Source organism: Kogia breviceps, chromosome 1 (assembly GCF_026419965.1).
Source record: "Kogia breviceps isolate mKogBre1 chromosome 1, mKogBre1 haplotype 1, whole genome shotgun sequence".
In the NCBI taxonomy this organism is placed as follows: Eukaryota; Metazoa; Chordata; class Mammalia; order Artiodactyla; family Physeteridae; genus Kogia; species Kogia breviceps.
The window spans coordinates 108604069-108620752 of NC_081310.1; the positions used below are offsets into that span (position 1 = coordinate 108604069).

Sequence of the window (16684 nt, forward strand, 5' to 3'; positions counted from 1 at the left end):
ACATGCCCTTTGCAGTTATCCATAACTTTTTCTCGATGAAGGGACCACATGTATTTAATCTGAATGTGGGTATATAAGTATCCTATTTTCTATATTATTCTATTTTATAGGACATATTTCAAATTTGAAGTTAACTGCTTATTCTGATATAATTGTAAATTCACATGCCATTGTAAGAAACAATACAGTGAAACCCTTTACTTCGTTTTCGTCAATAGTAACGTGTGAAAATATACTACAATATCACAACCAGGATATTGACGTTAAAACAAACTAGAACCAGAACATTTCCACCACTACAAGGACTCCTCAGGTTGTCCTTTTATAATCACATCCACTTTCCTCCCATACATACCTACTCCCTCCTTAACTCCCGGCAATGACTAATTTGTTCTCCTTTTCTGTAATTTTGTCATTTCAAGGCTATTATATAAATGCAACCATACAGTATATGACTTTTGGATTAGCTTTTCTTCACTCAGCGTAATTTGCTGAAGATTCATCCAGAGTATTGTGTATATCAACAGTTTGTTTTATAGCTAGAGTATTTCATGGTGTGGATGGATTAAAATTTGTTTGAATCTTCACCCGCTGGAAATCTGGGTTGTTTCCAGTTTTTGCCTATTATGGAAAAGCTGCTATAAACATTTATTTACAGTTTTTTTGTGAACATAAATCTTAATTTCTCTGATATTTCTCTAAGGGTGCAATTGCTGGGTTCTATGGTAGTCCAATGCTTACTTTTGTTTTTAAGAAACTCTCAAACTGTTTTCCAGAGTGTAACATTTTGCATTAACATCAGCAATATATGAATCATCCAGTTTATCTGAATCCTTGACAGCATTTGATGTTGTCACTTTTTTTTTTCGCCATTCTAATAGGTGTGTAGGACTATCTCATATGGTTTTAATTTGCATTTCACCAACGGCTATTGATGTTTGAACATATATTCAAGTGCATATTTTCAGCTGTATATCCTCTCTGGTGAGTTGTCTCTTCATTTCTTTTGCCTACTTTCTAATTGGATTGTTCATTTTATCTAATTGGGCTGTTTATTTTTTAGTTTATAGTTCAATTTTTCCTTTTCTATGGATCGCGCTTCTTTTGGTGTCATGTCTAAGAACTCATTAGCCTTGAGTCTCAAAGATTTCCTCCTATCTTTTTTCCTAGAAGATTTTTATTTTATATTTTAGTCCATGATCCATGGTGAGTTATTTTTGTATAAGGTATGACATTCTTTTTTTTTGCCTATGAATGTCCAATTGCTTTGAAATTATGTGTTGAAAAGGCTATGTTTCCTCCATTGAATTACTTTTGCACTTTTATCAAAATTAGTTGGACATATTTGTGTCTATTTCTGGGCTCTCTATTCTTTTCCATTGCTCTATTTGTCTGTTCTTCTGCCTGTACCATAGAGTGTTGATTACTGTAGCTACATAATAAGCCTTACAACCAGGTAGATCAATTCTCCCACTTTATTCTTCTTTTTCAAAATTGTTTTAACTATTCTAGTTGCCTTGATTTTCAGTATGAATGTTAGAATTATCTTGTGCATAACTGCAACATGTCTTGCTTGCATTATGATAGGAATTGAATTAAACCTATATATCAACTTGGGGAAATTTGGCAACTTCACTGTATTGCTGCTTCAATCAATAAACACGGTATGTCCCTCCATTTGTTTAGATTTTATTTGATTTCTTTCATCAGTGTTGTACAGTTTGGGCTTACAAATCCTATACAGGTTTTGTTAGAATTACACACCTAAGTATTTCATTTTTTAAAGCATGTTAAGTGGTATTGTATTTTTAATTCCAGTGTCCATGTGTTCCTTGCTAGTATACAGGAATCTGTGTCCTTAACTTCACTGAACTCATTTACTAGTTCTGATTTTGTAGATTCTGTTGGAATTTCTCTATAGGCAATCATCTTATCTGTCAAGAAGGACAGTTGTACTTCTTCCTTTCTAATCCATGTCTCCCTGTATCCATTTGTGTTCTCCTCTTCTTATAGGACACCAGTCATATTGGATTAAAGTCCACCTTAATCCAGTATGAATTCATCTTAACTTGATTATATCTACAAAGACCCTGTTACCAAACAAGGGCATATTCTGAGGTTCTACATTGAAATGGATTTATATGGGATACTATTCAACCCAGTACACTTGTGTTTTCTTTTAGCCTCATGTATACCAGACTTGAAGCTAAAGTTGGAATTCAACAGGCATAGACTTAAACTCCCCTGCCTGCTCTACCAAAAAAACTATGAAAGGGGAAGTCCAGTAAGTTAGAAAACTTTGAGATAGTAACTGCTTTTCTCCAACCCAAACCTTGTGGTGCTGTATCCATTGATACCAGGAAAATTCAAGTAAGTAACATAATATTTTACCCTTAGTCGGCTGTAACAAGGCTCCCCAGTATTCCTACTGGAGTGGTGTCTGAGAAGGCAAGTAGGAAGCTGAAACTTTTGCCTCTACTGGTTTGTAATGAACTCTTCCCTTCACCAACCCCCTGCTTCCTCTACGTTATCATTGGAAGCCCATGGGAAGCCTAAATTTCCATTTCCAACTGACAATAAAAAGTCACCCATCTCTCTCCACTGAGGTGGTGTCAGAGGCAGCCTAGCTGAAAGTGAAGCCTTTCACCATTGCCCAGCAGTAATGAGACCACTGCTTTGTGGTATCTGTGGAGATTCAGGGGAAGGGACCCTGAACTCTCTGTAACAAACTGTGACACCCTAGATGATCTGCTGTCTTTTTTTGACCTTTCAGAATCTCCTTATATTTGTTTTATATAAAATATACCGGGTTTTTCAGTTGTACTTAGTGGGAGGAGTAGAAGAAAGTAAATCTACTCCAACTTCCAAGCTGCACAAGTCACTCCACATTTTAAGAGGAGTTTTAGATAATTTTGCTGTTTAACTTCCTCAGTAAATTTTAATGAAAGTCATAGGAAAAAGTAAAATAAAATAAAAATATAGACAGAGCCTATGCACAGGTGGTCACGTAGAGCACAGTTCCAATCTAGGTGTGTAGTGCTCAGTGCCAGTCAATGGAGCTTGCTTTCTCAGATTACAGGGAAGGTCAGTTTATATACCAGGCTGTTGTCTGTGCTCTTTTCTTCTTAAGCTGTTCAGCCCTCCAGGATGGAGAGAGTAGTGCAAGCACTTGTATCTGTATTGCTCCAAATTCTTATACAGGAGCCCATAAGAGTATCTCTCTGCTTTCTTTCAGTCCAGAGTTTCAGATTTCTAAGGTTTCTTTATAAACAGCAGTGGTTTTTAAAAAAATGTATACTGACTTTATCTGAATCTGAAGGAGTAACAACCATTTAGCAGTATCTGAAGTACAGAGACTCAGGCTACCACTTATGAACTAAGTACTATTTTCTCCTTCATATGTTGTTCTTTGTCTCTGGTATACACTCTTCCCAAAGTCTTTCTTAAACATTTAATGTAGAGCTAACTAAACCAGGGTTGCTCCAGTCTCAATTTACCAGTCACTTGATTTGCAAGATGTGTTTTTGTGATGGTTAATATTGTGTCTATCTTGATCAGATTACAGGTATGCAGATATATGGTTAAGCATTATTTCTCTGGATGTGTCTGTGAGGATGTTTCTGTAAGAGATTAGTATTTGAACTGGTGGTAGACTGAGTAAAGCAGATTGTCCACCCCAACATGGGTGGACATCATTTAATCTGTTGAGGTCCTGAGTAGAACACAAAAGTAGAGGAAAAGAAATTCTTTTTTTTTTTGCCTGACTTTTGCTTTGCATGAGCTGAAGCATCAATCTTCTCCTGGCCTAGGACTAGGACCTTCACCATCTAAGTTCCTGCTTCTCAAACTTTTGGACTTAGACAAGAACTTACACCATTGATTCTCCTGGTTCTTTCCTATTGGTTCTATTTTTCTAGAGAACCCTGACTACTTCAATTTTCCTTATGATGCCATTATCGGTCAAGCGGGACAGGGTAGCTTTAATGGAGACTGTCATGGACGGAATGTTCCCCTGCTCTAAATTCATATGTTGACATCTTAACCCCCAATGTGCATTTGGAGATGGGGCCTTTTGGAGGTAAATAACAAGAGTTGATGTTATGTTAGTGGGGCCCTTGTGATGGGACTAGTGTCCTTATAAGAAGAAACACCATAGTGTTTGCTCTCTTTCTCCACCATGTGAGGACACTGCAAGAAGGTAGCAAGGCAAAAAGAGGTCCCTCACAAGAAACCAACCTTGGTGGCATCCTGCCTCCAGAACTGTGAGAAGATAAATTTCAGTTGTTTAAGCCACAAAGTCTATGGTATTTTGTTTTGGCAGCCAGAGCAAACTAATACAGAGACTTTTACTTTGACCAAATCTTTCTGGGTTCTTGGCTGGCTTCACTACTCTGATTGAAAGAGTGTAAACCATCTCATAATATAGTCTGTTTTATTTCCTTGCTTTGTCTATTACCTCTCATGAAATTTGAATTCATTTCCCTGATATGTGGGTGATCTTCCCAATTACCTCTGAATTTAACAGTGTAACTCTTTTAGGCCTTTGTTTTTTTCTCGACAATGAATTCCCTGTCTGATCAATATTTCCTAATCTCCATCCTCCTTTGCCTCCTTAGTCCTGGGTTTAGGACTTAAATGCCTAGAAGGACCAACCCACATGAAAAAAAATAATGAAGCAAATGACATAGAAGAAAAACAATGGAGAGTGCTGGGGGGTACAGCAAATTAGAGAACGCATACTCCCTCAAAAATGTGCAATGGGCACATACTCACATTGTGTTAGATCCTCCAAATTTTCAAGAGAAGCCAGAAATTCTAATTTTAAAAGGTTAGCAACTAGTTTAAAAGATTCAGAAAGAATGTATGCAAGCCAGCATTATTCAGACCAAAAAACATAGGTATGAGGGTCAGATGTAGCTCTTTGGTCCCCAATTTAGGATCTCTACTATAATCTCTTTAATGATTTCTCCCAGGAATGCTAGGAGTTATTATGCAAGCAGTTCTGCAGGTGGCTCTTATTGATATCCCCTAGATGGCTTTGGAGATCAGGCCAATTTAAAGCCTGATTATGGTGGAATCATGTCTCATGTCTTTTTTCAGCTCTGTCTGGCAAACAGCTCCCCCTGGCTCAAAGAATCGTTGCCCAGCTGACTGCTAGCAGCAGAGCAGGACTCCCACAAAGAACAGAACACAGGATAATTGCCCCAATCACTCTGTCCTGGGGATGAGTCTGTCTAAATTGAATAGTTTATGATGCCACGAGCTGGTATATAGCTCTGTAGCCACCTCTGCAGTGGCGGCTGAGACCATCTGTCACACAGAATCTGCAGACATCAATACTATTGTTATCTCAGGCACTAGGATTTTATTTTCCTCAATACTTTATTTACATCATTGAACAATATTGAATTTTCTTCTGCCTGACTTGGTCTGTGAGATGGAATCATGAGCAGGTGCTTTAAATCGTTCTCTTGATGATTGCTTGTTCCTATTTCTGGTATCGTTTTATCTCTGAAGTACTGCTTTGGGTTTTCAATTTTGCTGGTCAGACCTGTGTTGCTCTTCGCTGCGGAAGCGGAAGCGAGTCTCTGAGGCATGTCTTGCTATTTTATTCCTTGTTTCTAATGTGTCAGGCCAGGTTAGGCAGCAGCCTGCGGAGGCTACAGCTTGTTTCACGGAAAGTTTCAGAACTACGCAAGTTCTACGGGCTGATGCAGTCAAAGAAAGAAGAAAAGTGAAAAACCCTTTTAAGCATCCTCTAAAAGAAAGAGAGTAGTACTCAGTGTTTTTGTTTTCCAAGATTTTTTTTGGCCCAGATTCATCAAACAATCATTATCTTTCCTTTACTTAACATACTTTGTCTATTTCACTGTTGTTGAGGAAGAAAATTTCTAAACATGCTTTGGGTCTCATACTAAAGGTCATTCATTCACAGATACCTAACTGGGCTCCTCGTTAAGGTTAGAACCCCTGCCATAGATTACTTCAGTTTCCTATATTTTACCTGATGTAAAATTACTTACTCATTATTATTGTTGTTATTATCAATTATTCACTTTTTTAATATATCTACCTTTAAAGTCTCAAAGGTGAGGAGGCTGTCTTATTCACCATTGTATCCCCAGGAGAACAAATAAGTAATGTATGTCTCAGCTGTATTGATTACACTTTTATACACCACTCTTCATATTTGATTTTTAATTTCATACAGTTCATTAACATTTAGCCCCTCTTTGCCAACCACTATTTTATAGCTGCACAGAGCAAAACAGCCCACTTTACTCCCTATGTGTGGTAGTCGTTGGTCATCTTTTCTGTTTCCATCCACATGTTTCTCCCTCTCATATCTAAAATATAAGGTAGAGAATTTAATTATTCTATTGGTCAATAGTTTAATATTGGTAAACACTAAAAGCTTGTTTTATATATTGTGAATGTGTGATCCAGAAGTTTTAAGTTTCTAGCAATTCAGCCAAAATTTCTCTCGTCTAAGAACATAGGATTATTAATGTATACTCATGAGTCTTTCATCTATTCAATTAATCAAACAAAAATTAATATTTATTTAATACTTAATATTTATTTAATACGGCTCACGGGTCCCAGCCACTCTGCGGCATGTGGGATCTTCCCGGACCGGGGCACGAACCCGTGTCTCCTGCATCGGCAGGCGGACTCCCAACCACTGCTCCACCAGGGAAGCTCAACAACATATGAATTTTTAGAGGACACATTTTAAGCCATAACATACATATTATATCATTAGAACTAATGTTTAGACTCTAGGGAATTCATATTTTACACTCTCATTGGGTAGACCAAACTAACACTCATTAAAGAGAAGTATATGATACAAAGAACTTTACATGCAAGAGCTGAAATTGTGTAGAACATATGTTTATACTAGAGGAGTTCAGAAATTAAAAATAAAAATAGCTGTGTGCACTGGAGTAATCAGGAAGCATCTGAGACTCTAATAAAAATAAAAGCTTAGTAAAAATTAAGCTGGATTTTAATAAAAATAGAGTTTAGTTAAGTATAAAAGATGGAAAAAGGCATATAATGTAGGGGATATGGGTGAGCGCATAGAGGTATGAATGATTAAAAATGTAAGACATATTCATATCAGAGTGAGTAGATGATCTGGCTCAGGTAGAGGAAGTATGTTGAGGAAAAATAGGAAAGGAGGTTAAATTAAATTTAAAATGAAGGTTACGCTAGATGGAAGCTGTTTTGGGATTTGAAATCTTGGGGGCAGTGTTTACATTTTATGAGAATATGAAATAGGTAGTTCTTGAAAGTTTTTGAGCAGGAGATTGACAGTGAGTGTGGTAGAATGCAGAAATCTTCACAGTCTTTTACTTCTCCCCACATCCATATACTTTGTAATGTGACTTTGCAGCCCCACCCCATAAGGGGGTGGAGACTATTTTCTTTTTCACTGGACTCTGCTAGTCCAGTGACTTACTTTGGCCAATAGGATGTAGCCTAATTAACACCACAGCAGTTTTGACCCTAGCCTAAAATTAATGGTTGTGTATACTTTCTCTCCCTCTGTCTCTCTGTCTCTATCTATGTGTCTCACTCTCTTGCGTTTTATCACCATTTGAAGAAGCCTGGTATAACTTGCAAGAGGATGAGGAACCATGTGAAAGAAATCCACCACAGGCAGGGTCATTTTGGATGACTAGTCCCCAGCAGGCCATTCATTTGCCTGCAGACAGCAGACACAGGAGTGAGCCCAAGCAAGATCAGCCTAGTCAGATGCAGGCTAGAAAGGCCTCCCATCTATGCACAGAATCATGAGCAATAACAGAAACTTAATATTTAAAACATTAATTTTTGCAGTTATTCATTAAGCAGTATTATGGTAATAGAAAACTCAAATGGTGACATTTGATTAATTAAAGAAGGATAAATCAGACAGCAAATATAGTATGGATTGGAGTGTTTGTTTGCATAGGTAAGAAGTAGAGGTGGACAATTACAGTAAGGAGTAATAGTTAAGAAACTGACCTAAGAAGGAGCTCCAACTAGGACACTAGTAATTGAGGTACATAGTAAGGCAGTCATGAAAAGCATTTTGAGAAGACTGACAAAGCTTGTGGATTTTAAAAAAATGGTAGGTAAGAATTAAGGAATTTTACTTTTCTTTTTGCCAAGTATTATAGATAAACTTTTGCTAATTCCTTTAGAGATATTTCTAAAGTGATTTTTTAATGGCTCAAATGAGAACTTTCCTTAAGCCGTTTCTTTCATCAGTTTGTCAAAATATACCTAGTGTTTTTGGGATTCCAAGGATAAAAATTATACCACATTCTACAAAATATGTGGCCACAGTAAAATATTTTACAAAAATAAAGTCTTTGCTGGGGATGATTGGTTTAAAATATACACACCAAAGATACTCCACTGTCAGGGAAAGCAGGTGAATTTCTGTTACTGTAAAAGCTAAGAGGTTACATAAGAAAACTTTGGTCTTTCAGTTAGAATTTCCACACGCTCAAGTTCCAGATTATGTCAAGGATAAAGCAAGATTAAACCATTTTCTGTCCAGCTCCTTGGCTTTCTGCCAAAATCATAGTGCTTCCTCATACCCGTCTTCTAACCTAAGCTAAATCCTTCCTACAACTGTTTTAAAGAATGTGCTATCCTAAGAGGGAAGGATCTTATAAAACAGGCATAGGAAGCACAGCCAAATACATAACAACAATGAAAACATGTACTGTTTTTTTTCTTTAATTGTCAAGCGTAACAAGAAGTGGAGATAAAATTTTGAATATTTGGATACTTTAATGTTCATGAACATATGTGTCAAGGATAAAAGGGCAATCTTTTTTAAAACGTTATTTTTAAACATATCTCATCAGGTAATTAGGTAATTTTACATTATTTAGGTCTATGTTAATATATATAATGTAACTTTCTTTCAACAAATCTTAGAAAAATTATGATGTCTTGTTCATAAAAACTCCTCTCAGGCAAAGCATCCATTAAAACAGAGAACAAACAAGTGGTTGCCAGAGGAGAGAGGTGAGGTGACAAGTGAAATAGGTGAGGGTGATTAGGAGGTACAAACTCCCAGTTACAAAGTAAATGTCATGGGGATGAAACATATAGCATGGAGAATATAGTCAATAATTTGTAACATCTTTGAATGGTGACAGATGATAACTAAAAAACGTATCATGGTTATCCTTTTTTATTGTATAGAAATGTTGAATCACTATGTTGTGCACCAGGAGCTATCATAGTGCTGTAGGTCAATTAAACTTAAAAAGCAAACAAACAAATAAAGAAACTCAAAGAAAAGGAGAGCAGATTTGTGAAGTGGTGATGGGTAAAAGGGGAATTGGTTGAAAGTGGTCAAAAGGTACAGACTTCTACCTATAAGATAAATAAGTGCTAGGGATGTAATGTACAATACAATAAATATCATTAACACTGCACTAGCTTATATATGAAAGTTGTAGGAGAGTAAATCCTAAGAGTTCTTATTACAAGGACAAATATCTTTTTCTTTTTTTTAATTTCGTATCTATATGAGATGATGGATATTCACTAAACTTATTGTGATAATCATTTCATGATGTATGTAAGTCAAATCATCATGCTGTACATCTTAAACTTATGCAGTACTGTATGTCAATTGTATTTCAATAAAACTGGAAGAAAAAATAAAACAAAAATTATTAAGTTTAGGTAAAAGGGCTTCCCTGGTGGCGCAGTGGTTGAGAGTCCGCCTGCTGATGCAGGGGACACGGGTTCGTGCCCCGGTCCGGGAGGATCCCACATGCCGCGGAGCGGCTGGGCCCGTGAGCCATGGCCTCTGAGTCTGCGTGTCTGGGAGCCTGCGCTCCGCAACGGGAGAGGCCACAACAGTGAGAAGCCCACGTACCGAAAAAAACCAAAAAAACAATTAGATGAAAAATTAACGAGTGAAGAGGAACAGATAAAGTAGAAATGATGTCATCTTTGTCTCCCTTTGGTTCTTTAGCTCTTGTGATTCTCCAAAGATCTACGTCTATACATCAGCTTTTATTTTGTTCAACAGATGTGCCGTTTAATGACGACAATGTGGAGATATCAGGAGTCCTAATGAGTCAGATGATAATGCATATAACTTTCACACAGATCTGCATCACTGTGAAGGATTCTTGCTGAGAAATCTTACATAATTAATAACTGATACCAGTATACAACACTAACCTAACACTGGGTCTGCCTTTGTATGCTTTATTTGAATTAAGTTACTAGAATTAGCTTGAAGATCTTCTGTTTTTGACTTGTGGTGTTTATCTTATGATCCACCAATTTCTTTTTTGTTACAGATGAGAACTTTATATGGAAAGGACTAATTGCCATGACTTTTGCTGATGAAAGGAGTGATATATTTGTAAAACTTGTTCCCAATAATATGTGATGATTAACACACACACAGATCATATTTTTTCATATTAGTAATATAGAATTATTTCCAAAATCTCCTATTTTCTTATTCTTTATGTTCCAGTTTTTACTTATGAAAGTTTCAGTATCAACAGACAAAACTATAATAATTAAGTTTTAGCAGTTAATCTTTCTTTCTATAAATGTATGTCTTCTGTGGTTGATAATATACATGAACTTTTATTTATATAGGAGATAGGCACTTGCCCATAATCTTGTAAGCATGTATTGTTTAAGCAATCACAAATTATTTTCATATGTAACCTTTACAATAATATATGAGATACAATGGGAGATACAAAGCCAATTGATAAGATTGTGCCAGATGTCATTTTTTTTACTGAGACCTGTTGGCTTTTCAGATTTTTAGTAGATTCAAGGTTTCTTTTCTATTATTTTATGATATATGTTCTTAAAGGCTAGGCAACTATAACTTATTTGTGGATATATCCAGTGAAAGCCTCTGGAATTTTTTTTTTTTTTTTGTGGTACGTGGGCCTCTCACTGTTGTGGCCTCTCCCGTTGTGGAGCACAGGCTCCGGACGCGCAGGCTCAGCGGCCATGGCTCACGGGCCCAGCCACTTCGCGGCATGTGGGATCTTTCCGGACCGGGGCACGAACCCGCGTCCCCTGCATCGGCAGGCAGACTCTCAACCACTGCGCCACCAGGGAAGCCCTGGAATATTTTAAATATTGTTAAGATATAGTCATTTCTTCTATCAATTTGTCTTATACGTGTCCCTTCCTCTTAAATCATGGAGGTGTAATCAAAATCTGTGTTATCACTCACTTAAATTTCCACAACAGTTTCATGATACTTGGTCCCCATTATCTGACTCATCTTACAGATCCATCCAGCATAGAATGTCTACTAGGTCAGTTCTATAAAAACTGCTAAAAATAGTCATTCTAAACACAGTTTAATTGTGACTGTCTTACTCAAGAACCAACATTCATTTAAAATTATTTACTGCATAATATCCATGCTCTTTTGCATGATTTTCAAGCTATTACAACCCAACCCTAAACACAGGCCTTGGCCTCACACCAGGCCATGCCCTCTCATGACTGGGGCTTTATCAGACTCTTCCTCTTCTTCAGGTGCCACACCCACCTGTACCACTGGAATTCTTTCCTGGGTTTCCTCCTTAAAGTAGTCTTCCTTCTCACCTCCATACACACCCATCCACACTCTACAGATATTTGCAGACGTGCCATTTTTTTCACGAAACACACTCACAAACCAGTATTAATTGCTCTTTCAGTTCTCCAAACAAACATCTGTATAGTCAGGACCTTGATAATAAACTGTTTTTATTTTTTAATAGATTTTATTTATTAAAATTAATTATTTTATTTATTTTTGGCTGCACTGGGCCTTTGTTGCTGCACGTGGGCTTTCTCTAGTTGCAGCAAGCAGGGGCTACTCGTCATTGCGGTACACAGGTTTCTCATTGCGGTGGCTTCTCTTGTTGCGGAGCACGGGCTCTAGGCGTGTGGGCTTCAGTAATTGTGGCATGCAGGCTCCAGAGCCCAGGCTCAGCAGTTGTGGTGCACAGACTTAGTTGCTCCGCGGCACGTGGGATCTTCCAGGCCTAGGGCTCGAACCTGTGTCCCCTGCATTGGCAGGCAGATTCTTAACTACTGCGCCACCTGGGAAGTCCAAACTGTTCATTTAGACGTGATGGTTTTATCTCTTCTATTAATCTGTGATTAAGGATATAGCAAAGACACTTTCTGACCTAATTATTTTGTAAAGTTGAGTTTTTAATAGTGATGGTGCTAAATCATATCCTCGGTCATTGATTAACTGATAAGTGACCATCAAGTTTTCTGGCATTGATGTTCTCTGATTCAATGATTCAAAACCACTTGCCTCCATCTTTAGAAAATATTAACTTCAAAATCCTGCCCCTCCTGCAGCTGCCCCCTTCGGCTCTTTCACTGCAGGTGGCCTGGGTTCAATCCCTGGTCGAGGAACTAATATTCCCCCAAACCGCGCAGCACGGGGAAAAGAAAAAAAGGAAAAAAAGAAAAGAAATGAGGATACTGCAGGGGTTGCCTATGTACTGATAACTGAACTTGGAATGTTTTAGCAGGATATATTCTGAAAGATTTTAAATTGTGAATAATTCTGCAGTCTCTGGATCTCTAGGCTGCAGCTGCTTTGAGGAATCATTAGTTGTATAACCACTACAGAGATGAGACCAGCAAAATATAAAATTTGAGAGACCCTAAAACCAACTAAACTCATCCTTCTCAAGAGCAAAATACATCCTGGGGACTTGAGAAGCTCTGTCTGATGAATTCGGAATTCTTGGATATGGTATATGCTACTGCTTATTTTTTGTATCCTTTGTGAATCTCTGCAAGGCTTGTATTTTATGTAAGTCTGTTTGCTGATTTGGACATCTGTGATGCAATTTGTACAGTGTTTTACTTTTTGAAAATTAAATCTTTATAAAAGTCTCATGGGGTAGGTAGCACATATCATTAGCCACGTTTTATAAAGGAACTTATGCTAAGGTAGTGATAGTAGAGGTAGGAAATCTAGAGCAGTAGCAACTATTTATTTAGCTCTTAGTATATATCAGTGTGCTAGACCCTTAATTAACTCATTTATTTTGCAGTTACCCAGCATGCAGAGGACTATTTACTTGAAACTAATAAAGCTTAAGCTTCATAACCCTCTTTCACAGGCACCATCTAAGACCTTAGAGAGCTCCTAGAAATATGTTCATGTGGTAATATGATTGGTAAAATTTGCCAAAGATTCTTTAACCATGATCAGCTAAGAACATAGTCTTTTCACTCCAACTTCCCCTTGGCATTCTTTCTTGTATTGGGCGGTGTGGAAAGAACCTGTAAGGAGGAAATTTAATTAGGGATTCTTTTACTTGGGATTTGTGGAATATGCTTACATGGTAGAATATAATTATGTGGCTTGCAGTTATTATTTACTTACAATTAATGCCAGTATTCCCAGTATAGAAATGGCTTTCTGGAATAACCCTATCACCCACTGTGTTATGATAATGAAACAGAATTTATACCATAGCATGCATGTGTCTTATGGTGCCCAGAATCTGAAATCTAGTGATAGTGGAGGAGAAACAAGGTAAAAAATGTACAGAATCAGAGGCTATTCCGTGGAAAAGGAAAATTTACCGTGTGAAGTATAGTATGAAGGAAATATAAAAGAGCTTTTCCTGAATTTAAAATAATCTAAAATTTAAAAATACCAATAACAGAATGTGACACTGAAACATCTCTAAGCTATTGATAATAAGAATTTATAACCTAACATGTTAGAGAACCTTATTATTTCTATAAGAAATTTAAATTATAAAATTCTCATTTGAAGAGGCACTCAGAGATTGCAGCCAAAAAATATAAGTAAATAAATAAGTAAACAAATAAACACATGGATAAAAGTGTTACAGAAGTACTTCAGAGAATTAATTAATAAAAAAAATATTTTCCTGGATGTTCTGATACTTTTGGTATAGGTTCAGTTTTTAATTTAATGATTTGTTATAATATCTTTACTTCTTCTAAATAGTAACTTTATATTTTTTATTTGTAATTTTTAATTATTTTTTTAAAGAGAATTGTACCAAACTTTATGTGCCTCAGGCCCAGGACTTACTCATGCCTGCAAGGTCAATAATATTCTCCATAATTTACACATGAATAACTTATACATGCTGGGCCAAGACTAGAATGTTGTATAATATGCTTTTTCCTTTCCACTAGCTTCCTTTTGTCCAGATTAAATCAATTACAAGAGAGAGAAAAAAATTTGATACTATGCAGAAAACCATATCCATACATGAAAGGTATAGAAAAGGATAGGTGATTTAGTTATTTATGCATTATTTCTACTGAGTGCCAAATTTGAAGCCATTTTTTAAAATGGACAAATGCAGCTTCCCCAATGCAGGTCAATATGCAAAATATTCTCTCATTGTTATGCGTTCATTAAAGTAAATACTCTGTTGTATGGGACTCCTCTTGATAGACAATATTATTTTATGTATGATTTAGAGACTATATTTCAAATAAAAGTTCTGGAAATTCTTTTAATGCTGAAATTGTGAACATATGTTTGAGACTTTGTAAAACATTTAATTATGAAAAGCATTTCTTTGAAATTTTAAATATACCCTATCTTTATTTTAATAGAGTATTACCATGTGGTGTTTTTATTTTAGAAATGTGGAGAATTTAAACAACTAATCTCTGAAGGATAATATTCTTTTTCAAAAGTGTAAAACTATTCTAACCTGGATGGTCAAGAAACAAAACTGAAAGCCTTTTCTGCAATAGAGAGTAATTTAAAACCTGTTTAAGAAAGAGAATGACCAATCCAGGTAGACAAGACTTGAGTTTATTTATACGATTCATAGCTCCCTTCTTGAAAGGACATTTACAAACTTGATTTCAAAAATAAAAGAACTTCTGAATGACAAATGTTCACTTTTAATTTCAATATTACAGGTATGTTCTTTTGTGATAAATTATCAGTTGAAAATGTTCCAGTGAAATCTGCTATCAATTAACTTAACACTTCATATAAGAAATAATAAAACATTTATTTTCAAGTCTTACATATATTACTTAAAATAGATACAAAGTTCAGTGTGTAATTTTTAAATTTTACTGCTATTTCAAGCTACCTGAAAGAAAATGCCTTAGTGGAAAAAAATGTTTTGATTGTTTTTACTAAGTATGACTTTTAAAACAAGCACTGTTAGTAACAGTCCACCCAGATGTTATTTAGCAATTAGGTCAAATAATGCATGATATTATCTTGAAAGAAAAGAAATAATAGTTGTTGGGCAGGTGCAGGTAAAATAATATTTGGATACTATTATAATATGCAACTTAGAATCAAATTCAAGAAATTGATTAAAAACATAACATTGAACAAATTCATAAATAATTGTTTAGTTTCCATCTTTTAATATTAACCTCACTGGTTGAAGCACACTGAAAACAATAAGATAAGGTAGTAAAAAAACTGTACATCTGATTGATTGCTTGATGGAGGCATCAATTTGTTAAAACAGCTTCTCATACATATTTTCCTGTCCAAAAATATAAACTTGCTTATTTTCCACATATACAAGTATCCTTTGAAATCCTGGTCTCTGAAAAGAAAAAGGTTGAGGTATAGCATTGAATAAAGCATTAAAATGCATGATGTTTTTGGCTGAAATTCAGCAAAATTACGATCAGTACAGAAGAGTTGATTGGAGTGTGCTTCCAAAAGTCTTCCAGGTTTTGCCCTCTGAGAAATTTGTTGGCGACATCAAATAATTGAACTCTTCAACATCAATATATACAAAGGCATTTTATTATTCATCAAAGAAAGGGAATTAGAGTCATCAGAAATTGCAACTTTATTTTTTCATGATACATGTATTTATTGCCATCATAGTTCTGCAGTTGTCATAAAATTAGAGTCAGATGGAATTCAGAGACACGTGCAAGTTTTGGAAATGGACACATAGATAACAGTATAGAACTGTACATAAAATAATTACAATTTATTAAACACACTGTTTTAGCACATCCTGGATGGACGGGAATGAGCACCATGTCTTTTATGAATATATATTTTTCTCTTTTTTTTTTTCTACAGCACCAAAGAAATCCAAATAGGAAAAGAAGAGATGAAAATTGGGAATCAAGAATAAGGCCTGTTTCCATCTTAGCCACACTATCTTATATTTTTATGATTTTCAAAGCTTTTGTCATGTGATTCTGCTCCCACAAGGGCATCGATATTTCCTAATTGGTACATATATACGTAACAAGTTATTTTCTACACCATTCTTATTCAAAACTTGCATGTGGCATAAAATGGGTTGGTGGCACCAAGGTATATTTTCTGTTGATTTCATATGTTCTTTGTCCTAATCTTAGCCAAGAAAACAAACAGGACCAACTTCAAATCCAAACTTCTGATTCAGATCACCAAAGTCATTGATCATTACATCAACGATAGGTACTTGGTCAATTTTCGGTGTATTGATTTCAATCACAGTCTTTTCATAGCCTTTTCTGGACTGTAAAGTTAAGCAGAAATAAAAAGTTATACAATCATTTTATATTTTTAAGATATGTTATTTTTTCTTAAGCTTCTGAGTGGACGTAAGAAGGTAAGAAAGAAGAGAGTAGAAAACAAATTTGCCATTATCTTTGTAGTAATTAACTCTTCTTGTTATCA

At 35.8% G+C, this 16684-nt stretch overlaps 1 protein-coding gene across 1 annotated transcript in view; it reads right to left on the reverse strand.

Moving 5' to 3' along the window:
- Positions 1-14818: 14818 nt before the first annotated feature.
- Positions 14819-16684, reverse strand: part of COL11A1 (collagen type XI alpha 1 chain) — a 199301-nt gene continuing 197435 nt past the window's right edge. Inside the window, exon 67 of the mRNA XM_059061934.2 lies at positions 14819-16523. Coding sequence (XP_058917917.1) covers positions 16377-16523 — 147 coding nt within the window. The 3' untranslated portion in view covers positions 14819-16376. The remainder of the gene's footprint in view (positions 16524-16684) is intronic.